The 25,380-nt window shown below is 39.2% G+C and overlaps 1 protein-coding gene across 4 annotated transcripts in view; it reads left to right on the forward strand.

Annotated features, from left to right (window-relative positions):
• The window catches only part of DCLK1 (doublecortin like kinase 1), a 274,345-nt gene that overhangs the window by 243,411 nt on the left and 5,554 nt on the right, over positions 1-25,380 (forward strand). For 3 of the 4 annotated variants that reach the window (XM_068419328.1, XM_068419319.1, XM_068419344.1), the window contains 5 exons: positions 3,664-3,797; positions 4,499-4,576; positions 5,218-5,314; positions 7,562-7,642; positions 14,979-15,092. In XM_068419328.1, coding sequence (XP_068275429.1) covers positions 3,664-3,797; positions 4,499-4,576; positions 5,218-5,314; positions 7,562-7,642; positions 14,979-15,092 — 504 coding nt within the window. Of the gene's footprint in view, positions 1-3,663; positions 3,798-4,498; positions 4,577-5,217; positions 5,315-7,561; positions 7,643-14,978; positions 15,093-21,215; positions 21,290-25,380 lie in introns of all 4 variants that reach the window. The other variant, XM_068419336.1, reaches the window with a different exon arrangement.

Below are 25,380 nucleotides of genomic sequence, written 5' to 3' on the forward strand. Positions count from 1 at the left end.
ACTTAACCTCTTGAAGCGTCCTAACTCTCAAAAGCCAGCATTTGATTCACAAATTGTATTAATTCTTTAAGGTTTATCAGGTCCTTGAAAGAAATGAACGCTGTTTTAGAAGAGTGCTTTGGAACCAACCTTACCTGTGTTCTGACCCTGTCTCTGCCCTTGGCTGCCTGTGTCCTTAGTGTCTCTCAACCTTTCTACTTTTATCTTCTTATCTGTCAAGTGGGATGGGTTCCTCGTATCACAAAATTGCAGTTAGCATTGTCTTCATGGCATCTATAAAACACTCACAAAATGCCATATCCGTCTTAACCTTTCTGTTGCTAAAGACCTTCTACTTGCCTTCTGTAGTCTGCCTTTTGCTTGCAGCTCTGTAACCCTTCACCCGAGCGGTCATGGCAGTATTTTTCCCTTGTTCTTGTACTGCTGCTTTCACGCCGTTACTGTCATGATCTTGCACCTACAAACCCCGGTGGTGTTTTTACAGCAGGTTCTCCTCGCCACTGATGTCAGAATCTGCCCTTTCCCCCCCTGCCCCTTTCTTACCCATGGGTCGTAGCTTTAGGTTTACGGGAGCCTATAACAGGCCTGCCCAAAGTGGAGGAACTAACCAGAGCGGGGGGCAGCGTCTGCCCCGATCAATACGTGCCCCAAGGCTAACAGCCCCATTAGCAGGAAAAAACAACAGGGAGGATGAGCAAGGCCTGACAAAACCTGTAGAGTTACTGCAGGAAAAATATGGGGGGTGAAAGGGAATATGCTGCTCTGGAGAGGGTGCCCAGAGGAGCATGCTCATCTGGAGCCTCCTTATTGCATCTCTTCCCAGCTCCTGGGAGAGCTTTCCCTTTTACCTCCCTCTTTCTCTCCTTTGGTTTTTCCTTTTCCCCAAACGTAACTTTCACGCTTAGAGCTGATGTGTGCCATCAGCTATAGACTCTGCTGATAAATCTGTGTGAACCTCTCTCAACCTCCTATGTGCAACACCAGTTATTTCTATAAGTACTTAAATATTCCTTATTATCCTCAAGGCATGCAAATCCCACCTAACAGCCAACTGTCCAAGACATTAGGGTGTGCTGAATACCTGTGATTTTTTTAGCATTTTTTTTTGTTCTCTAGGGAGTGTCTTCCATGTTTTATTTGGAACATTTTTCATAATTGCTGCTGTTCAGTACGGTTATTTTGTCAAGTCATGGGATGTCTTTATAGCCATATAATAAACCCTAGAGAACAACTTCTCTGACTGTTGCCATCTGCACTGATCACAAGAGCAGCTTAGAAAATACTGACAGTCTTTATAGTAATAGGATACATATGGTGGCACACAATTATGTGTGGCTGCATTCAATTAGTGTTGTACAATTACCCAGTTTTATTGCTTAGTTAAAACAGTGAAAGCACTACATAGTAGGTAATTTGCACTAATCCCCATTTCTTTAATTGCCCTTCAGTATTTAAATGCAGTGGGACATATATAGCGTTTGTTCTGAATAACATGAGCATTAAATTATATCTTTCACATTCTTTGACTGGCAAGTATCATACCACAGCTTCACATTGGGCTCCTTTTTATATGGAGTTATAACAGGGTGAGGAAAAGTTACTTTCTTCAGTTTTACAAGTCAACTGAAGTAGTTTTCCAAGGAAAGTAATTCCTGGAAACAGATGGAGCAAAATACTAGAAAATGCACAGTACCACACTTTCTGCCTTGGTAAATATTGCCAAACAAGCCTTTTCCATACTTAATTTCCAGGACATTATGAGTCATACAAGGTGTGGTCTGTTGAAGGAGGGAATTTATGAACGTTCAATAGGTTAACATAACTCAGAGAGAGCTTTGTAAAAGATAACCGCGTGAAATAGAATATGAGATGCTAATTAGACCGGATTCAGCTCTGATGTCTAAGTAAGTGCACCCTTTACATTTTTCAGCAAGTGAACATTTAAAGCTCTAGTCTCTAGCCTTTAATTAAAACTGTTGTTGAAATTAGATTTATTACTGCCATTTCAGAGAGCACTTTCTTTAGTTTCAGGAACCAGATGTATTTAACAATCTGTGTTTTTAATAAAACCATAATTGCTTTTTTTCCAGTGCGTTTCTATAAGCCTATCTTTTTTTTCTGGCTCAGTAGCAGAGAAATGTGAATCCATATCAAATTACTGGTCCTCTTAAAGATCCAGTTGTGTTATTAAAAATAACATAAAGAAAGGAGAAGAATTGTGTGTATTCTGAATGTCTGCTTGTGGCTGTATCACCTGATAGCAGGGATTCAGGACAGAGAGGGGTTTTCTCTCTAGACAAGACTAACATTAACAAAGGAGAAATTTGGGGGGGGGGGCTGTTTAATATAACTAATTATTATGAGCTATAGCAGATCTATAGCAAACAGTGGCGAGAGGCTTCAAGATTTCATTTTTGCACCAAGTGAATTGTTCAAGGGTTCGTTGTAGATTTTATTGCATTTTTGTAAGAAAAAAACCTAGGATTTTCTTCTGCAAACGGTTGTAGATAAATGTGATTTGTGGTGTAGGAGTAGCTGGTCAAGATTGGTATTAAGGTTGATTTTGGTTTTGATTGTGAAATAAGATATCTTCTATTTTTGCACAGTGTTACTGCTCATTGTTGTCAGGATATCACTGTTGGTGAGCCAGGCTGCATGGAGCTTTGATTTGGGTTGCAAAATAATAATGTGATGCATATATACTTTAAGAAGACCTCCTGTAGACTGTTTCAATTTTTTAAGGTGCTGTTATGGTAAACAGCATTAAATTGCATCGTAAACAATTTCAAGATAGGAAGCAAGAACCCAAACCAGCAGCTGGATTAAAGAAAGACAGTGTAGTGTTTAATTTAGTCTTTTTATTTTAAGCATTTTTTGTATGTTTTCAGTGTTAGCAGGTTTGGTGGTGTTCCTTCACATTGAGCCAGCTTTCAAAATTGTGTATTTTTAACCGATATTTCTAGCTTCTTTTCTTGTGACTATATCTTAATCTCCCTTTGCACCCATAAAAGCCCATGAAAGATCATGTCGCTGCTGTGAAGACCATGTTTTAAGACAGGATTTTCATGTACACTCATTAACAGCCCTACCTATGTCCTTTGATGATGACGGTAACATATCATTAAGACACTGATGGGTGTTTAACAGTCATTCAAGGAGAGGATAATGTTTCTAGGTGAAATAGTCCAGCCATGTTTGCGTCTTGTGACTTCAATACACAGTGAAGAATCTGTTGCTGCCGTCAGTGCAGTCACTGTTGTATTATCTAAGAAGTTGAAATTCCTGTGCAAGCCTTTAAGCTCCGTGCAAGTAAAATGAATAAACCCACAAACCCTACACTGTGAATTGGCTATCATGGGGAGTTAACCTAGAAACATCACTGCTAGAAGGTCAGACCTTTGCTTCTGGGCTTTACCTTCTAGCAAGTAGTATGTCCTTTGTTGGCCAGGTAGTGAGGTAAGTCTTTCCCAAACACCCTGAGTGCATTCAGGGGAAGTTGTCCAAATTGTCTGTGAATTTTCGAAGCATGCAGAGAAGTATGTTATAGGTAAGGAGGAGAAAAAAGACTGTACATTAGAAGGAACATTTCAGGCAGTTAGTAAATTATATAGTAGTTACCTTGACGGTACTGCGTTAAACCTTCGAATTTTCCCCCTGATTTAGGTTTATGAACACCAAGATGGAAGCAAGTCCCTGAAGCTAGGAGACTTTGGCCTAGCAACAATTGTGGATGGACCTCTATATACTGTTTGTGGGACCCCAACATATGTAGCTCCAGAAATCATTGCTGAAACTGGGTAAATCACTTGTAGTGATGATTCATTGCTGTGTACACAGTGGAGCATGTTCTTGCCAATGTGCCAGATAGGAGTTCTTGCAGTTAAGATTTTTGTGCTGCCTTTGCTTGGGTATGATGCAGAATTATGGCTCATGATTCAATGGAACAATTTACTTGGAAGGGACCTCTGGAGACTACCTTGTCCAAACCAGCTCAGAGCAAGGCCAACTTTGGAGTTATATTAGTTTCCTCCACCAGTTGTTGGCCTCCAACTTCTCAGTTTAACACTGAATTACTAACTAGCCATTTGTAGATACAATAAAAGTAATTCTTAGGCTGTCCCCAGAGACTGCTAACTACCGTTCACTTAATTTTATTTCGTTATCACGCACTATCCTCTTCTTCTGATTTGTTCCACAGAGTAAATGCCTACTGGCTCGAGCAGCCTGCGTCACCTTTGCAGGCTTCATGTTGGTAGGTGTCACTGTCTAACTCAAGAATACAGCACATCTTCTGTGCATTCCTACATTCTGATCTGATGTAGTATTAAGATGTAAATGTAAAAAAGATTTGAAAGCAGAATTAGGATAGGTAGATAGGAGATAGAGAAAGTTCAGATGAGAATACGAAATTATTAATAATTCTGAAAATGTTTCCTCTTTTCTTGTACTGTAGTTCATAGGAGTCGGATGTCTCTAACCATGTCTCTCACACTTCTAGATACGGCTTGAAGGTGGACATCTGGGCAGCGGGTGTGATTACTTACATCCTGCTCTGTGGTTTCCCTCCGTTCCGTGGGTATGGACTGATCTATTCAACCATCCTTGTTCTGTGAATTGGTCCCTGTGCTGCTTTTGCATTAAGCACAGCGATTCCCACTGGAAAAAGTTCCATGCTCTTAGGATTTGTTTTTTCCCGTGCTCTGCATAGTAATTTACACAAACCCCCTAAATGTCTGTGATTTTATGGTAAAATCTCTGTCTCACGTTTGTTTATTTTAGTTTAAACTTCATTGCATTACAAAACAAAAGCCTCCATTACAGGTTCTGGGTGCCTTTGCCTGATGTTTAAAATACAATGTGAAATAAGCATCTTCCTTCATGGACCAAATGCAACATATTTTGTGGTTGGTAAAAGGTAATTAAAATGTGAGCCACTTAATAAGGACATGTCAGATCTTTTTTCCTCCTCAAAGCTATTGCAAAGTTATTGACAATCCTAAAGAGAAACAGGTTACCTCAGAAAGAATGTACGAAATGCACTTTGTTTTATGATCTCAGCATGGACACCCATGGTGCATACTTGGGGGGAATCAACAGCTTTCAAAATCATACTGAGGGATCACCAATTAAATGCAATTTCATGAGGCCTATTGAAACCAGCTCTGAAAATAATTTCTTTGTGGGTTTTGTTGTTTTTGTTCGGTTTTTACTTTACAGAAGTGGAGATGACCAAGAAGTACTTTTTGATCAGATTTTGATGGGACAGGTGGATTTTCCATCTCCATATTGGGACAACGTTTCTGACTCTGCAAAGGTAGGTTTATATAGTTGATACTTTCTTCTCCAATATTATTCCCAGTGTCAGTATCTAATGACTATTGTTTTTTCACAGTGCTGTATTTGACATGTTTCATACATCTCCTGCTACACACATAAATTCCTCTGGGTCACTGACTATATTGTCGTTTTATCACTGTCTGTCTGTTAGACTCCAGGTGGTTCTGAAATTGACCCTGTCTCTATATGATATCTCACACAACAGAGACACCGGCAGCCCTTACTGATCAAGAAAAATTTTAAGTAACTTTGCTTGACCTACACATCTCAGCTTGAAAGCTCCCTGGGACTGTGCTTTGTATGTACTTATGATGGGGACCAGGTACCAACCTGGAGCCTTTGGATATCATATAACAATATTATAAGGAGGCTGTTTTCCCCTTATTAATCCCATTAGAAGATATGTCTGTTGTTTCTTTCTGTCAAAGAAGCAGGCCTTGCATTGCCTGTGACTCCTTATTGTTGTCAGTGTGGTACGAAATACAGACTTCTTCTGTCCACCAGTTCATGGGCCATAGCCTCTTGGCATATGATATGAGAAGTAGAGCTTGAGGTGTGCTAAGGCAGATGAAATACAGTTACAGATCCTGACAGAGTTCATGATACTTGCAGAGCAGTTCAAGTATTTTAATTCTCTTTAGTTCACTGGAGCAACAGCTTAACTCACAGACTTTCTAGAGATCTGGCATTCTCTATAGTTATGTGTATAAATATGTATAGAGAAAGAGATAATACGTATGTATATGTAAAAAAAAAAAAAGCCAAAACCGTAAAACTATTCATATGGTCATCCTGTAGATAAGTGCTTAATATCTGCCAGTTCACTTCTGTAGCCTGTAAGGCAAATCCAGCTAAAACTTGTCTTCATATTTCTTTCAGGTGATAGTGTTTAATTAATCACAAAAAAAAAAAGAAACTTGAAGGTGGATGCATGTAATGAAAGTAGTGTTCTACAGGCTGAATCTCCATTCTTTGAATAGTTACATCCTGCTTTTACAGATATGTGGAGGGTGATCAGGACTAGTGTTTTAGCCTGTTAACTAATAAAGTTAAAGAGTGAGATACAGTCATAGAGTTGGAAAAAGTCCTGTAAACCACATAATTTAAATCTATCACTTGTTACTTGGGAGAAGAGACCAACATCCACCTGAAAGGAGGTTGTAGTGAGGTGGGTGCGTGTCTCTTCTCCCAAGTAACAAGTGATAGGACGAGAGGAAGCGGCCTCAAGTTGTGCCAGGGGAGGTTTAGATTGGGTATTAGGAAAAATTTATTCCCCAAAAGGGTTGTCAAGCATTGGAACAGGCTGCCCAGGGAAGTGGTTGAGTCACCATCCCTGGAGGTAGTTAAAAAATGCGTAGATGTGGTGCTTAGGGACATGGTTCAGTGGTGGACTTGGCAGTGCTAGATTAACGGTTGGACTTGATGATCTTAAAGGTCCTTTCCATGATTCTATGATTCAATATTCTATGATTGTATTGTAGCAGGCTTTATTTCGTAGCATCATTATAAGAACTCTGCAAGTCCTTTGCCAATGTTCTCCTATAAAACTCCTTCCAAATAGTTCAGTCTAAAATTTCTGTTTTGAAGCATTAGCCTATTCATTTAACTTCTCCTTGTCACTAAGAATTAACTTTGGTCTTTGGTGATACCCCTTTATTCACTGTCATACTGCCATCCTGTTTTGTGTGCACTCTGCTGACTGGTGGAATTAGATATCTGTTTATTTACATGCTAGTTGAAAACTAGGTAATTGTAGAGGAAATCAGAGGATGAAAAATAATGGGTTTAAGTGTTTTTTTTTTTTAATATCTTCTATGTCATTTATACAAGAGCTTAAAGTAAAATTCTAGATTTGCAGGCTTTTTTCCTACAGAGGAATTGGCTTTTTCTTAGTGGGAAGCTAACCTAATTTCATGCTACCATCTGTTTTGTACATTTTGTATTAAGTGCTTTTCTCATAAACAGTGGCTACAGAACTGTAATTCAGAACTGTCTTCTAGCTTTTCAAGGTACTGTTAGATATTGATTTAAAAGTTCAGCTTGAAGTTCAGCAGTTCATAGCTGCTGGTTTTTTTTTTTAATAATCTTAATATATTTCTGCAGTTGGTAGTTCACTTTCTTTGAGCACTCTTATATAATGAGTTGAAGAGCACTTCAGTGAATTAAATGTTGATTAGTTCTTTTAAAATGTTCTTTAAATTTGACCCAGTATTCCATTTCTCAGGAACTTATCACAATGATGCTTCAAGTAGATGTAGATCTGCGATTCTCAGCCTTGCAAGTTCTTGAGCATCCCTGGGTTAATGTAAGTATTTTCAGGCTTGTAGATGCTGCTTGTAATTTGGCACCTTTGAGCTCTTTTCGGTCAAGTCCTTTCTATGCCCTTTTGGAGCCAACACATTCTAAATATGCCACAGATTTAGCTGGAAACAAGCTGGGTTACAGGCTGGTTTAGTATAACATGCGTACCTTGGAGTATTCACTATTTTATGCACACTCAGCTACTTTTTCTGTGAAATATTTTGGGCCAGGTTTTCAACAAATCTCAACCACGCTTGACAAATTTATACCTCTAACAATCAGCTTGCAGATTCCATGACAGGTTTTGCTCTCCTAAAATCAGATGGACTCAAAAATCTGACAGTCATGATTAAGAGCTATTGAAATATAGTCCATAGTGTTAAGCCTACTTGATCCAGCACGAAACAGGGAAACCTTTAGAATCATATTTAGCTCCTGACGTTGAAATATACATATATTTATGGGCAGTCATATCCATTTAATCTGAGTTACTATGAAATAGCTATTTATGTATCCTGGCTTATCTTTAACCAACTGGACATTTGCCATAAAAGTGGTAATCAGTGAGGTGACATACGGATAAATCTGGCAGAGAATAAAGAGATTGCTCTTTAATTAATGTTGAGACAAGGACACTACTTAATACTTGTTAATTATTTCAGACTATTTAATATGTCTTAAATATTTGGATGACAAGAAATAAAAATTGGAGTAAATCCAGATTCAAATGCAGAAGGGAAGATTAAGAAAAGAAATACAGTTGGGATGAGCAGAGAAAAAAAAATAAAGGAGGAAGAACTAATGTTTTGTTTTATTTGTTGCAAGTTTGAGTGTGCAGTCCTCCCTGGAATACTGTTTGGTCACTCAACTGCTGTATCCAAAATCTTTTTCTCACTAAAACACTGTTCTAAAAATTCAAATATAAAGCAACCTCAAATGTTAATCTTCTTTTATGAAAGTATCCTCCATATAGCCCGTAATACTGGTGGTCAGTTAAGTGTTTACGAAGTATATGCTTTAGTCTTGGAGGCTCCCTTATTGCCCAAACCGTTTTTTTTTTTTTTAATTGTAAATGATATTATCATGCAGAGCACTTCTGCAGTGTAAAAAAGTGCAAGGATCCAGGACAATGTCTGATGAAAACCTCTTTATTTTTAAGATGACATTCAAGCAGCTGAAATATTAATTTTCCGTGGTGCCAAGTGCTGTCCTTGGACATAGTGTTCTGTCACAGTTTATAATGACTTTTGGTGACTGAGGTGTTCCTCTGTCTCCACTGGAGGAGAACGGGTGGGGATTTCTGGAGTGCTGCTGAGGAAGAGAAGGAAGTGGCTGATCAGAAGCCACAGAGAGGCCAGGTCACCCACAGTGTCTGCACACTGCTGCAGAGGTTACTGAAACGTCATGTGTTTACACCACATAAGGATGGGTCATTAATCTTCCTCTTTTTCTGAAAAATACATTGGAACTGTTAATTCTCCCCCCGGACACCTTTTTTTTTTTGTTGGCTTCAGTTACACCATGATGTATTTTAGAAAGGCATTTTAGGGAGATGCACTAAGAAGAGGTGCAGCTCTTTGTCAGTAACACGATGGTGGTGGTGTGCAGGTTACATGAGGGTCTGCTCTCTGCCGTCGCTAGTGCCTGCTGACGGAGAGGGACAGGGAAAGGGGCTGGGGGCTAAAGTCTTTTAACACCCCAGAGCTCCACTAACCAAACCTGAGCTCTGGTTACTGAAGCACCCTGGCAAATTTCTGGGTTTCTGTGCAATGAGTTAAAATGTGGAGCCCTTTGCCAGAAGATGCTGTAGAGGCCAAGTATAAATGGATTCAAAAGGGAGTTTGATACATTTTTGGAGGATGAGCCTATTGGTGCCTATTAAATATGGTGGTCTGGATACAACTCCTGGCTCACAAAGTTCTTAAGTACTTGGTTGGCAGAAACTGGAGGAAATACCAGGGAAAGTTCAAGATCTACTAGTCTTTGTTAAATGTTTAAAAGTACTATTTCATAAACAGTGACTACAATGCTCTGTTGGAAAGAACATACTGTGTTCAATTCACCTTAGGTCTAGCTCTGCTGCACTTCACGTAGTTTTATGCTGATTATAAGTCTTTGCAATCAAAACCTGTGGCAGTTCTGTCTATAAATAAGTGAAACAAATAGTCCATGACAGTTCTGTAATTTCTTCTTTCTGTCCAATTGCTGCTTTTAGCAACTGAGGTGAATCAGTATTTTGTCTTCAGCAATATACTAACGGTAGTTCATAAGGCAAACCAAAACCTCTTTCAAATTCTCTTATATATCCTCCAGATATTTTTTCTGGAAGGAGAAAGGCCAGCACTGGGACCAGTTCAGGAAAGTGCTTGATTGAGCACATTCCAAACGTCACTCCTATTTCAAGGCGTCACACATGGAAACGCTTAATATTAGGCATAAAATTAACTAGATGGCACTAAAATCCTAGTTCACTTCAGGAGAAATAAGAACGTGTCTGAGTTGAAACAGGTGCTTAAATGCTTTTGTGAAAAAGGACACTTCCCTGAAGCGGGTCTGAGAAGTATGCAGCGGATAGCCTGGCAGGGACAGCCTGCTTGTGCACGGAGACAGAATGATACACTGGTGTCAGATCCAACCTCGCATCCCCATACCATCACCAGCTTGACCAGCTGAGAGTCTGTCACACAACCTCCCTGTACCTCATTTTCCCATCTTCAGGACAGGGAATTCATATACTTGTCCCTGTTTATAAAAGGCTCTTTGATCTATGTGTCATAATTACCTGAGCAATTATCTGCAACTTTTGTAAAATACTGTCTTTCTGAAAAGAAATGACACATGCAATTTTCACCTAACACTCCATTTTCCCAGATAACCTGTTTAAATACTTTTGCGTGCACCAAATGCTGGACTTTACTTTCCCATTTCTTATTTCAGTTTTGGACATATTCACAGAGTGGTAAACTTGCAGCTAAAATACTGGATAGGACAGTTGGCTGGAAAAGCAAGCATGTGTTTTCTTTGACAATTTTAAGAAACATTTTCTCTCTTTGATCAAACCTTTGATAGAAGTGTTGTAACTGCTTACACTGTATAAAACCATTTTGTAGATTGTAAATAACCATTCTACTTTATAGCTGCTTACTATGTGATTACTTGGTAAATTGCTGAGATTCCTGGAATGTGCTTTGACAGTTTCAGTAGGAGCCAACCCTCATTTCAGTTTCAGTTTTTGCTATAAAAATAGCTAGGATCCTCTTGGAAACTGCAAAACTTGTTATGGTCAGAGTCAGACCAGTAAAGCAGTTCCTATGTCAATAATATCCCAGCTGTTTTCAATTCAAAAAAACAAAACCTGAAAAGATGTTGGCTACGTGCCACTGCCACAGATGGAGATCTTGAATTCTAAATGCAATTCAGCAGCAGTTCCTTGCCCCCTCCATTTAGTTTATTTGGGTTTGACTCTTCTATGCAGTACACTTAGACCTGGAAACAAATCCATCAGTTTATACTTCCCCTACAGGGACCCCAGCTCTTTCCTTTACCTACTCAATTTCTCTGCAAAACCAAAAAATTATAAAAGAGGCTGGAAGCTTTGAGGTCTGGCATTTTAAACATTGATGATATTGATAACCTGAATTCTACTATACAAGTTACAGGACAAAGCTACTCTCTTTTTGTTCTATAAGTAGTAAATCTTTCCTAATACAGCATTGAGCAGTGAATGCTGAAAGGGATGGATTGCATTCTGTAAATCCTCCTCTGTTAAAATAATCAATATAAAATGTGGTGTGTTGTTGCTGGAGGAGGAAGATGGCACACACCAGCCTAAAAAAGAATTAGGGAAACTGGAGCTTTTACATATTTCCTTAACTGTGTCTGCCTTGGAAATTTGTGTGCAAAAGAAATGAATAACCAAGCAGTAAACAGTAAAAAGCTTAACATTTGTAAAGAAGTTAATTTAAAAAGACATTTCTTATTTGGCAGCTGCACTACTTTTGGTTACACCCTAGGACACTGCCCAAAGAAAAATTTCCTTATAATCCTTAAAGGAAACAAGAGTCCAAAAGCTTTTCCAGCACTTCTATTTGCTTTAATTTTCTGCTGTTATTTATTTAATGACCTATTCATCTGATGCTTTTAGACCTGGAAAGTAAAGCTCTTGGATTGGTTGGTGAAATGGATCTGAGTGCTTCAGGTAGCAGGAGTTTGGGAATCCTGAATTTTGTTCCATCTTTTTAACACTTTTCTTTTCTTTGAGTGGCAATGTCTCCTGCTGTGGAGAACAATGCAAATATGAAAACAGCGTTTATTAATTACTCAAATGAAGCCAAGACCCTGTGCCTCTTTTCTTTTTTTTTTTTAAATTTTATTTTAATTTCTTGCAAACAGACCATGAAAGGTATTTTGTGGAGGCTGATAAAAAAAATATTTATCTTAAGATCCCACACAGTTTACATTGTCCAGGTGAAAACTCAAATTCTGGACCAGAGTTTTCAAACAGTCAAAGGATTTTGACTCCTCAAGTTCTGAGATGTGCTTGGGAGAGCTCTTCTTTCAGAGCATCAGCAGTCAACATTTCCTGAAGCTCATGACCGTTTAAAGTTCCCAGAGTTGAGCACCAAAAATCATTGCTTCTCTGTAAAAGATCTTGTCCTGACTGTTAAAGCTGAGATGAAATTTTGTGATCCTAACCCACTGTAAGAAGTAGTTCCTACAGCAAAAGGTTAAAATAGGGGTAAGGAACAGTTAACTTATTTGGGGGCTGACATCCTTCCCATTACAGCAACCTGATGAAATTCTTGTCAGCAATGTTTAGCCTGTTCTCCAATTCTACAACTTGACCTGCTGATTCTGGTGAATCTGATGGGGTTTTTATCACTTCTTGCCTTTTTAAACTGCAGAGCAGCTTGTTAGTATGTAGTTAAACAGCTGTCATCTCTCAGCCTCAATATCTATCTTTTTTATTGTTGGTTGAAGTGATTCCAGGAGCCAGCTAATATATATTAGCTTGTTTATAAAGCACATTGGAATTTAAAAAAAAAAAAAAAGGTAACTACTAAACATCAGGTAGCACCAACAGTGGTAAGAAAATTCAATAATGATAGAGTAATTCTCATGTATCCCTACGCTGCATCTTAAATTGAGCTGGAAGATATTTCATCTAAAAGCTGGAGCCCAAACTATGTGTCTCTGGCGCGTTGCCACTGGAGCTGTGGGTGTGGTTCTTCACCAATAAAATATTACCACAGTCTTGGTAACTATTGTCTTCTCTGTAATTTAGTCTTTTGACAAGACAGCATGAACATTTGGCAGGATTTCGTGTCAAGAAAGCCAAGGGAATGATTTCCCCCCCCCCCCACTCCAGTGAAGAAGTGTTCACTTCACAGACTAGCTTTCTTCTGGGAAAGGCAAGGTCAGCGGAAAGCAGGTTATTTTTAGGGGTCATATACCACCGAGCCAAGACTCCCTGGTGCTAGACAATAATCAGCTACTGGGTTGTATTGTTTTGTTTTGTGTTTTGCAGCTGTGTGCACTTGACCATATTTTGCCAGCTGAGACATTTTGTTAAGGGGTGAGTGAGGGATCTCTAAACACAAACTCCCCAAGCTAAATAAATAACAAACCCTAACCAACCTCCCTAGAATTCCCATATGCTCACTGAATTCGTGATTTACTGCAGCGACTCTGTAACTCTTTAAGTGCACTCAGAATTGCTGCAAAGCCAGAAAAAAAGTGTCTGTAATCTCGATGTATTCTGAGCTTGTCTCTTGTTTGCATGTATTCTGCTAGGATGTCGCTTAAGGGGACTTTTAAGAACTTTTTCAACTGCTCGTAGCTACACATACCATGCGGTACTAGGTTGGGATGACAACTGTGGATGGCCAGTGGCCTGATATCCTGCACATTCTGCCTATTCTGCCTTTTTTTTGCCTGTTCCACCTATTCTGCATATTGTTGCCTGAAATCCTGCATATTGTGGTAGTAGGGAAGTCTCACTGAGCGTTGGCTTTTTGCACTTTTTTTAGGCCTAAGGGCCTTATTTTCAATTTCTAAAAAAAATTCCATTCTTCTCTTGGGCTTGAATTCAACCCACTGTCTTGTGCAAAACTGCAAGAAACTCTCTGCTAGGATTTCACTTCAGCGTCGAGGATGCCTGCGTGCCTAGGTGCAGATAGACAAGTTCGCTTTGCGAAGCATCATGTCTCAGCGGGGAGGAGGCACTTCCCAGCCCAGATGCACAGCTTCTGGGCTGGAGCTCGCGCACAGCCGGCTCACTTGGTGCTCGCGACAGCAGAACATGTGTCTGCCTCTGCTTGGCCATGTAGTTGTGTGCCTGCTTTTACCTCAGGTTAGCTCAAGCTGAGAACACATGTCTTTCAGCAAGGAAGAAGAGGCCACCCACAGCTGGCTCCAACCCTTCTCTGCTTTCCCAGAGAGTCTGTGCCTCTGTCTGTCCTTTGCTCAGAGCATTCCAGGCTTGTGTGCCTTGGGACAGGGGGAAGGAATTGGAGTCCTTTGTTATCAGTCAGTCGGAGATTCGATTTGCAGAGGTGGCTTTGTTTAACCATGGTTTTAGTATGGTACAGTCATAGTCTGCAGAGAATGCCTCAGCAAGCCGTAAGCTCACACCTAACCTGGCCTGCAGACGTATGCGATGATACAGCCTGGTGTTGGTGAGGTCCCGTGCTCACCCGCCCTGAGGGTCTCGGCTGGGGCATGTGTCAGCTCCCATCTTTCCTGGTTTTCCTTGCCATGGGACTCACTGAGCCGTGGCTGGAACATTCACCCAACCCCGTAGTCCCCAAGTTTGTAACCTTTACAATGAGACAGGGACCTTACTGGTGTCTCACAGTGTTTTTGGAGATCCTTTCATGCATCCTACCAGAATGGGGCTTCTGGTTTCTGTAATCTCTTGGGCTCTTTCTACTTTTGAGGTCATTATCTTTACATTTATGTGGTGAGTAAACAGAATCGTAAACAGGTCTGAGCTTATCAAGATTTGAAATATTAATGGACCTAAAAATAACTGGGCAGTGGTAGATGAGACATGGTAGAAAGAATAACAAAATATTTTACAATTATGATTAATTAACATTACCTAAAGTTTGAGAAGAACATGTTGGTTAAAGAAGAAGAGAGAGGCTGGTTCATGACATAATATGATGTTCATCTTATAAATACCTTAGATATATTAATGGAGACAATGACTGACCCGTATTTCATTACAAACTTTTTTGTAAACTTTTCTGTATTGACAGGTGCTATCAGAATCACCTTGCAATTCCTTTATTTCACCTTTTCTCTCTGAAGTTTTATTCGGCTTTATTTCTCTGCAGGACGATGGCCTTCCAGAGAATGAACATCAGCTCTCAGTAGCTGGGAAGATAAAGAAGCATTTCAACACAGGCCCTAAACCGAACAGCACAGCAGCTGGAGTTTCTGTCATAGCAGTAAGCATCTGAAATACACAGCTGAAACACTTAAATATGTGTCCACAAGACAGAGTGTGTTTAGGACATGCCACCAAAAGAAACCAGAGAGGGTTAATCTTTAAATTGTTCGAGAATTTAATTAATATAAAATGTAGTTAGACTGGTAGTCTGCACAATTTCTCCATTGATTATCCTTGTGAGTCACATTGTTATTTAACAGCCCTAGGAGATCTAACAGTACCCTCACTTCCACATTTTACCAGATCAGCAGACCTAACTCCAATGTAGATTCAAGAATTAGAACTATGGGATCATGACATTTCACTTGGCAGCAGAATCATCACATGAATTGGGGCCACACAGAGGTTGTAGCAGGACAGCAGAACTTTACAATGAGGAGAAACTACTTCAAAATAGTAACAGAAAATCTGTATGGCAGCCTGAGCTTCTCTTCTCTGAAGAGATGAAAGATAGCTATGATGCCTCACTGCTACCTCCACAGTTGATACAAGTCTAGCCACTTCAAATTTAGCTGAGCAGGAGCATTTTGTTGTACTGCCACATGCATGCTGCTTCCCTTTAGTCAGAAGGACTTAATTGGGTAAAGACTTAATGGAGCTCCTTTCTGCCTTCTGTCATGTTGCAATTCCAGTCTAGGCATTCCAGGTTAGAACATGTCAGAGCTTCTGAAACCGAGCTTGACCAAACTTTTGACCAAGCTTTACTGAGGTTTCAACGGCATCCTCAGTGTGGCATACATTGCGTACATTTGCAATTTTTTTCCCAAAGATGAACATGTGTATTAGATATACATGCACACAGAATAAATTCAGTGTTTTATGAGATGATTCATACTAGTGCCATTGAATAGCAACATGCACATCCTTTACATTTTTGATACATCTGCCTGTGTTTGTAAGCTTTTCTTTATTACTCATGGTAATGTTAACGCTCCAAAGAGTCACTAAAAATTAGTGACACATTAAACATAACCATTCCCATATCAAATTACTCAGTGTTCATTCCCAGCTTCCATAAATTGCAGGTGGTGTGACTGCACATGTACACTTTCTTGTACTGTTTCCACTTTCATGTTTCTCAGCTCAGCCCCTCCAATGGTGAGTTAAATCAGCATGAAGTAAACTCAGCTCAGTACATGCAATCTGGCTCACAGGTGTGAACTGTTTGTGCAGCAAAATGGATATTCTCACAAAGTTACTTGGTATAAGTACTTAAAATTTCAAGCTGTGCCTCTCTCATATTTTTTCTTTACTCTTTCCAACCCTGAACGTCCTCAACATGGAAGCAAGTTTTTCCTCATGCTTTTCCTAGACTTTCTGTCATCAGCTAACATAGTCAGCATTTATTTATTTTCATTTTTAAGCAATAATACTGCAACAACTCTCCCACAACTAAAACATCACATACCCATTGCTCATCTGAAATGCAGGTATGTTCTGTATAGACTAGCTGAAACCGTGTTCCTTTCGAATGGACTGCCAGCACGCTTGTCCATGAGAATTACTGCTCAGATCCTCCATGCTAATGACTTCAAAGCTTAAAAGCAAGAAATGATGCCTCTGTCCTCATCCATCCCTCGCCTCCTTTATGTTTTTAATTTCCCCACCCTCCTCTTTTTTTTCTTTGCCCCAGTTGCTCTGCCAAGGAATTGTTTACAGCAGTTTGACTCTTGAGTAATGAAAAAGGCACTGTAGTGCATCTTTCCATTGCAAAACATTATACATCAGAAAAAAAAAAAAAAATGTATATGTTTAATTATATTCTTAATGGATTTTATTTATTTTTTAGTGTTTGGAAATTTAACAGATTATTTTTAGTGATCATCTCTGTGGATGGACATCATACTCTGGCATGATTAATCCTGCATTTTGGCCTATAAAGTAGAAATGTTTAGAATATTTTTACAGAATTCAGAAAGTGGTTTGATTAGCTTGTGTCAATTATTCTCTAAAAACTTGGAAGAGATGGAGAAGTATAGACCTCTTTAGTGTTTTGGTAATGTTCCAGAAAGCTGGATAATTTTGATTTTAAGAATAAATCACCTTTATTTTCTACAAAACTGATTTAATAAGTAAAATAAAGCCAAAAGCAAAACAACAAAGCCCTTAATTGTTGTTTCTGCATTTGAAAGCATACCTAATATACATTTGACATGCATGTCATCAGTGTTTTACGTTTGGGAATCTTCCTTTAACTGTGCAATCTCAAATATTGTAGAAGTATATTTTATTAATGAAGCCTGCTCTACATTTAGAATGTTCATAGTATGTACAGATGCTGTAACATATTGTTCAGCACTAAAGATGTGCACTAAGTATATTTTCTACAAAAAATACTGTTTTATTGTGCCTACCTGTATGTTTACTGTAACTTTTTGAGAGAGTGCTTGTGTATATAATATATAGAGATGCCTTCTATATATTATATAACACATCTGTGTCTGTGTGTTTGTGAAAATGTGTTAATATGTGCATATATTTATATAGCTTACTTAACAGTATAAAAGATAAATATTAGCATTATTTTGAGTTTTATAACTCTGTTTATGTACAGAGATAGCTAATCTGTGGTATGTAGTTGGTAATTTGTCCTCACACTGGTATGGTATTATATGCCTTCTTTCTTCAGTGGTAAGAAGTAACATACCTCAAAGATCTCAAGCAGTATTTATCATATGCACCAATTAAAACTGTAATATGAAAACTAAGTTCCTAAAGGTTTGTTTGTGGTCAGCTTGACTGGGAGGAAGTTTGAAGCCGTGTGTATTTTACATATGTCTACTGTGGCTACTGTTTCCCTCAGCGGTGTCCAAATACATTGTATTGACTCCTTTGGTTCAGGCTTACATCTGCTTTGTTAATGTGGTAATCCTCAGTAGAAGTTGTCTCTGACCATTCAGGGCAGAGACATCCTACAAGTTCTTGTGCATGTGTCCAGACTTCAAGTTTGTCCACATTTGAAAGGATTTGTCAGTTTGGACAAACTACCGTAATGAACATGTTGTACATGCCTAGCAAAATAGTTCCTCTGCTGATGTAGCAGAAGATGATTCCTCAAACAAAATTAACTATACAGGCAAAAGGATTTTTCTGTTGATACATTAATATATCATCAAAAGTTCTGCCAGCATAACTATGTCAGTTGGGAAAAAATTCCCTTAAACCAACATAGCTTTGCCAGCAAAATTTTAATTGGAGAGCTAGCTTTTAAAACAGCAAGAGAATTAACAAGTCTCTAAAAAAACACTACTTGCTGATGGGAGACTGTAGGAGAAAGATCACTTTACTTGCCCTGTTCTTAAACTCTTGTCATATGCGGTTCTCTGCAGGAGACAGGGACTGGGCTAGTGCCCCTCTGGTCTGTGTCAGAATGACCATGTTACTGTTAAGCATGTGCCAAAATATTTTGCAGGATCAGGTTTCTCATACAGCTTTCCAATAGGAACAGTATTTTGTAGTTCTGTGATAGTGTTTATAAAAGATACTGCAGTAAAAACATAAAACCAGACTTATACTAAATAGTCTTTTTAAAATTTGGGGATAGATTTTTTCCTTCAATTCTCGAAGGATGTCATCTCTTTTTTTTTTTTGGCCACAAAACAATACGCTGTGGCTGTACCCTCTGGGCTTTAGAGACAGTGGCTAAAGTGACCAAGAGCCAAAATAATTTTTTAAGAATGTTTCTGCGATCCAGAGGTGTGCTGTCATTCCGTATATGAAATGAACATCATTTAATTTGTGTTCTCGTCTGAAGTGTTAAAGCTTTGCCTGTATGTTGTCACTTTTGTGCTTGTATTTTTGCCATTGTTAAGACAGAGAAAAATGACTAATGATAATGGTCTGTTAAGGTTGTATGAGGTCTCTGTCTTGGCAATGGGAGTAAACTCCAGCTGGAGACTCACAGGACTCGAATAGGACAGCAAAAGAGAAAAGCTTCTCAGAAAGTTGGTGCAGCTCTCAGCCCCTTGCAGAGCCTTCGCTGGGCTGGAGACACGGGCACAGGGCCACTGCCAGCAGTCTGGCAAGGGGAATCACAGAATCACAGAATCAATCAGGCTGGAAGAGACCTCAGGGATCATCGAGTCCAACCATTGCCCTGACACCACCATGTCAACTAGACCATGGCACTAAGTGCCATGTCCAGTCTTTTCTTAAACACATCCAGAGATGGTGAGTCCACCACCTCCCTGGGCAGCCCGTTCCAATGTCTAATGACCCTTTCTGAGAAGAAATTCTTCCTAATGTCCAACCTGAACCTCCCCTGGCGAAGCTTGAGGCTATGTCCTCTTGTCCTATCGCTCGTTGCCTGGGAGAAGAGGCCGACTCCCACTCCACTACAACCTCCCTTCAGGTAGTTGTAGACTGCAATAAGGTCACCTCTGAGCCTCCTCTTCTCCAAGCTAAACAACCCCAGCTCCCTCAGCCGTTCCTCATAGGTCATACCCTCTACTGGGTATGCCTCCATTGGGAAGGCAGCCAATGGATCGTTGCCTTGAGCTCTGCTGATTTAAACATAAAATTACAAATTCCAAGTGTCATTTTTAACGGTGGGATTTCTTGGGTGGTGTGGAAGAGAAGCCAAGTTTAGTCTGTGAGTTTTGCTCAGCTTAAAGATGACCCTGTGCCTTGGCTGTCACTTCCCATCTATTGTGTGTGTTGTCCTGGGATCATTCTCCACACTTGGGTTTCTCCTGGCAGGATTTCAACTTGTGTTAGGAAGCAACCCTCCCCATTTTCTCTATATTACTTTTTAGCTGTTCTATTTTAGGCAGTATTTTTGATCTGCTTTTTAAGAAAACATCCCTTTTGTGTATTTTATGTGCAGCATACAAGGAAGCCAGTAGATGGCAATAGGAGACCAGTGTAGTTAAGCCAACAGAAAAATTGACTCTAGGTACAAGGTTCTCATGGTTTTAAACAGGAAACATCCTTTAAATAATTCTAAATAAGATGAAAGCTGTATCGTTTTTTAAAAAAATGAATAAATTATTAAATTCTACATTTCCAGGGGAGTCATCAAGAAAAATTTAAATTTGCAGTTAGCTCCTAGCTATTCTTGAAGTAGTTGGTAACTAGAAATGTGTTGAACTGCTTTTCTGAATTTAGAATTAGAAACTGTCATCAGTATTGGAAATATATGCCATGCTCTCATTGAAGCACAAAATGGCCTTTTCTCTTCATAGGGCAAAATGTGAAAATAATCACAACTAACAATTTTAAAGTGGGCAGAATGTCTCCCTCAAGATATTTTCCCCTAAAATTTTATTTAACTCGGCTAAATGATGTCTCCACTGTCTGTTAGTGCACCCCAGAAGGATTAGAGGAAACAACACATTTTCTTTGTTCTTATGCACATGAGTCTGCTAATGATAAACTAAACTTAAAATATCTATATTCCTTAAGTAATATCACGAGCACACTTTTCCTGGACACAATGTTAAGTTCATTTCCATTTTGACTTTAATTGGTGCAATTTTAAACCAAATAGTTTTGTACTGTTATCTTTTTGAGCATGAGGTGTAAGCTGAAATGATAAACAATGTTGTTCATGGCTCAGAGTAGTCCAACTCTCCAAGGTTAACTCATTTTTAGAAATTAATTACCATGATTGATGGGGTATCAAAACCTGATTCTTTTCATCTTTACACATTCCATGATTATGAAGCAGTCTAATTTAAGCCTTGTGTAGTCTGTCTAGCCTGCTCCTTGTAATGGTTGCACTGCATTTTTTTTAAATTATTAAACTTCTCAGTTTAATTGCAAAAGATAATTTTCCATTACTGGTATGTGCAACTTAAAAGGGCACTTCTGTCTTTGGAAGTAACAAGATCTTTGTCACACTTTTAAATGCATTAAGTAACCTATTTCGCAAACTCCATTTTAGTTTGAATAAATTGGCTTCTAATATAGCAAGACCGAATCTAGAGTTAGTATCTTTTTCTTTTATTTCTTTGCTTTTTTTTTCATTTTTCTTTCCGGTACATAGCTTTAGGATGTTAGATAAGTGCCTTCTGAAAGTGAAAACATTAAATATGCACTAAATAAGGAACAGCTTGCTCTGGAGTCTGAATTCTTTAGCCTAATGTCGATCCACTGAGTTGCCCCGTTTCTCTCTGCTCAGCTGGACCACGGGTTTACCATCAAGAGATCAGGGTCTTTGGACTACTACCAACAACCAGGAATGTATTGGATAAGGTATGAGATGGTGCAGCGCCAACAGTCAGTGTTTCCATGGCAACGTGCTGGCAGTCTCCATTAACCAGTTCCTTCAGTGGATAAACATGCTTTTTGATTTGTTATCCGGTCCATATGCTGCTTTATCAGTTTCGTTTTAATCTTGATTGAGATGCCACACCCCCTCATTCCCTTTCTTCACCCATTCCTCACACCCACATCCCCAGCTTTCTCTTCATCGAACATGCTCAGTATTGATTTCCCCTATAGTTAAAAGGACAGTGTATATAGAAAATCTACTAGATATGCTGGAGTAAGCACCCTCCCCCTCCTTATTGCTTGATAAGGCATCTGCTTCCCCTGCGCTCCTGTTTGGAAACACACGGAGCAGCAACAGACTCTCAGCATATATTTTCCTCTTTTTCCATGCGAGATGTGGAGCTATATACTGTCATTTTAAACCCACTAAACACAATCTTTACCTTAGATTGAACAATGCATTTACATAACGCGGTATGTAGAAACTCTCCCAAGTTCAATGAAATACAATGCATTGTATGTGCTGGTAAGCTTGTGTTTCTAACAATGCATTCTTTCTCTTTTCTTTTTAAAACCCTTCCAATACCTATTTATTTTGATGTGTTTTTTTTAAATATTGCATGAGTCTTTTGGATATATTTTTCTTCATTGTGTAACTGTGCCAGGGTTGTCATTAGCTGGCTTAACCTGTATGATAAAATGGGACTCTGGGCGGGAGGGGGTTATTCTGGAGTGGGGGCAAGGAGGGATTCAGGTCTGATAGCCCACACGAGGGAGGCCCATGCACCTCCTCAATCAGTCCAGAGCCCTGGATTTTCCATCAAGTGGTTATTTGCTGGCTTTTTTCCTTATTACTCACAAGACCTGCATTTTGATAGCTGGAGAAATTTTTGTAAGTTCCTTGCGAAACCTGCATTTTCTAACGCTGCAGTGATTGAAGCCTTTAAAAACTCGTCTGTGAGGTATTTGGAAAAACCCAGCAAATTAATCACATTAGCGAAAGAGCAGAGATGGTCACTGCAAGTGTTTCTAGTAAAGTAAAACTCCCGCCCTGGATCATTTCACTGAGTGCATGGATCAGGCTACAGCACAGTTTCCATAAGACCTAGCAGTTCCCTGGGCGCACACTGAGGGTCAAATAAATTCTGATATGGATGTTCTGGGGAAAGAAAAAACAAAAATAACCGTACTTTTCAGGCAAAAAGTAGAAAAGTAGTTCCCATCCATCAGCTGAAGGCTGGCTAGCAAGAATTGAGAAACACTTTCACTCCAAGTGCTTGAGTGTGCAGCAGTACCTGTAATTCCAGGTTGTGTTGCTGGCTATAAACCTACTGTGACCTGCGAGGACATAGCAAGACCTCCTTGATCTCTCTTGTCACTTGGCAACATGCTTCGCAGGCTCCAGCCCTGTAACACAGCCAACTGAGAGACAGCAGCACTGCATCTGTGCTTTTTCGTTTTGAGGAAGGGGAGAATGGGGCCTGAGTGCCCAGCTTTAGCTAAGTGTGGGTTTGATAGTATTAGAGGAATTTTTATTTTCCGTTTATGAAAGAAAGATGGCGTTTTGTGTCAAGCAAGACTTTGTCAAATAGTTGCAAGTTTAACACCTCCCCTGTAAAATGGGGGAAAGCTCACATGAGCTTTATTTATCTTCCTAGAGTTTAATTGCTGTATATGATCAGCTTACACTCCTTCTCTGCTTTACTATTTTTATTTTACACCAAAAAAAAAGAGAGAAATCTTCCTTTCCATTTGCTATACACATTGTTTGGATCTTTTAAAACCCCAGCTTCAGGGGGAGCAGACCACCAGAAACAGGAGCCTGTGATAAAAGCAAGCATCTCCTCTCAGACTGGCCTTGACTCAGTTTAACTGCATAGCCCAGATTTTGAAACAAACCATATGCATTTTGGGAAGATAGAGGGGGAAGACTCTAAATCTGCAACTTGGTAAATAAATAAACGCTATATAAAAAAAAAAAAAGGCAATTTGACTAAAGCACTGGTAATGGCTGCCATCAGCATACAAAATGACACATCCCTGAATAATGGCCTGGAGCAGATGGGCGATAATCTCTCTTATTCACACATAAACTGCTCTGTTTTCCAGCTGGGGGCAGTAACAACAATGTTTATAATTAGTGCTTTCTAAACAGGGCACCTAGTGTGGAAAGGCAAATTGGGAGAGCAGGGCTCCTAGGTAGGTGCTTAATTAGGAAATGCTGTAACAGGGGGTACCTCTGAACAAGCACTGCCCTGTGTTTGCTCCCCTTTCATCTCCGAGAAACAAGCAACTGCTGTAGTGACCAACATTTTAGTCTAAATAAAACCATTTTGGTTTAGCAAGCGTTTACTTTTTAGTAGTAACTGTAAGCGCAAATGCAAAGCATATGAAAAGGTTCATCAATTCCCATCTATAAAACAGTTAATTTATCACAGGCCCATGAAAATTAACCTGAATTTACAACTACAGCGAAAAATGAAAGCATGTCCCAAGGAAAATGTAATGCTCCCTTTGTTAGTGTTAAACTATTCATTTCTTCTCCACTCCTTTGATCATTTTCATCCCTAGTTTCTGGCAGTCCTCTAAAACTTTTTAAATGGCACTATTTCCTCCTTCAATCAACCAGAAAACCTTTTCCTTTCTGTGCCTAAAAGACTTTCCTATTCAAAGTGCCTCAAAGTCCTAATTTTCTGAGTGCTTATTCTGCATCCTGTTTTATTCCCTTTCAGTAAAATAATATGTGCAAAAGTGACATGACTTTTTGAGATACTAAAATACAACAAACCTTATGTACAGTAATAGTTGTTGTAGCAGGTATGAGATATAATGCCTGGAAAATCTTAACCGTGTTCCTTGAATATGAGGAACAGAAAAAACACAGGGATCAAATCAGTATAATAATTTGGACCCCAGATTGATACATGTTTTAAAAGCAGCCCACCTAATGCTGTCGGGACATCAACCCTGCAATCAGAAGTGCAGAAAATGCCAAAGCAGTGTCAGTAGGGACTGAGATCTGGAGGTCCCACTTAAACCCCCAGTCTGCTCTGCCCCAAGACTGGTGAAATTTAAGTGTTCTTGATAGCCAGGAAAGCGAGCTTTGGTGTAGCTGGGTAAGGCCCGTGGTGCAATCACATCTTCATTCACCCTAAATTGCCAATGTCAACTCAAGTCAAAGACAGCAGAAATCATCCATCTCTGAGCAAAGGTGGAATGTTTGGGATGTTTTTTTTCCTCCCAAGTCAGCCCATTCTCTGATAGATCACTTTGTAAAAGGGTTGATGCCAATGCATTCATCTTTTATAATTTCCCTTCTACTGGAATTTAGCAACAGTGACCCCCAAAAATCCAAATGCCTGCATTGTCCTTCAGAAATATCATAACTGACGGATTTACTTTCTTATAAGGAACTTTTCTTTAAGAGGTACTTAACGGAGGCTTTTAACAGTTTGTGTGACTCAAGTTTTTTGTCTTGCTTGTAACTAAACCAGAATAGTAAGAGTGAAAGTATTTCAAGCCTTCTCTTAACCCCAAGTGTTGCAGTGCCTGGTCCAGAGCTGCCTTTAGCTGCTTTACCTGTTCCTCCTAATGGCAGCACATTTTGAAGGCAATGCTTTGCATAACTTACAAATGTTTTTTTCGACTCTGAATTTCCTTACTGGTTATGGTTTATGTATGAATCTTAACATTATTTTAATCTGCTACTGACAGAATGGCCTGAATTTTCTGCCTTTTCTGTGCTGATTCAGACTATCAAGGGAGCACCAGAGTGGGAGTATCCAATGTAAAATGTTAGTAGAAAATATTAGTATATGTAGTATTATATACAACTACTATAAAATGTTAGCATATGTTATTTTTTATATATCCACAGACATTATATAAAAGCTAAAGGAGCAAAATAAAATGCAGGAAATGTATGGGAAAGTCATTAATGATCTTATCTACGTAATGACAATAGCAAGGAGATGAGTTACATTGGATGCTTAACAAAATCATCAGTCAATTCTGAATTCATAAAATACAGGATTTTTAAAATACATTTCTCACTGTCGCTCTTAAAAATGTAT

This window comes from Nyctibius grandis, chromosome 2 (genome assembly GCF_013368605.1).
Source record: "Nyctibius grandis isolate bNycGra1 chromosome 2, bNycGra1.pri, whole genome shotgun sequence".
Taxonomy (NCBI): Eukaryota; Metazoa; Chordata; class Aves; order Nyctibiiformes; family Nyctibiidae; genus Nyctibius; species Nyctibius grandis.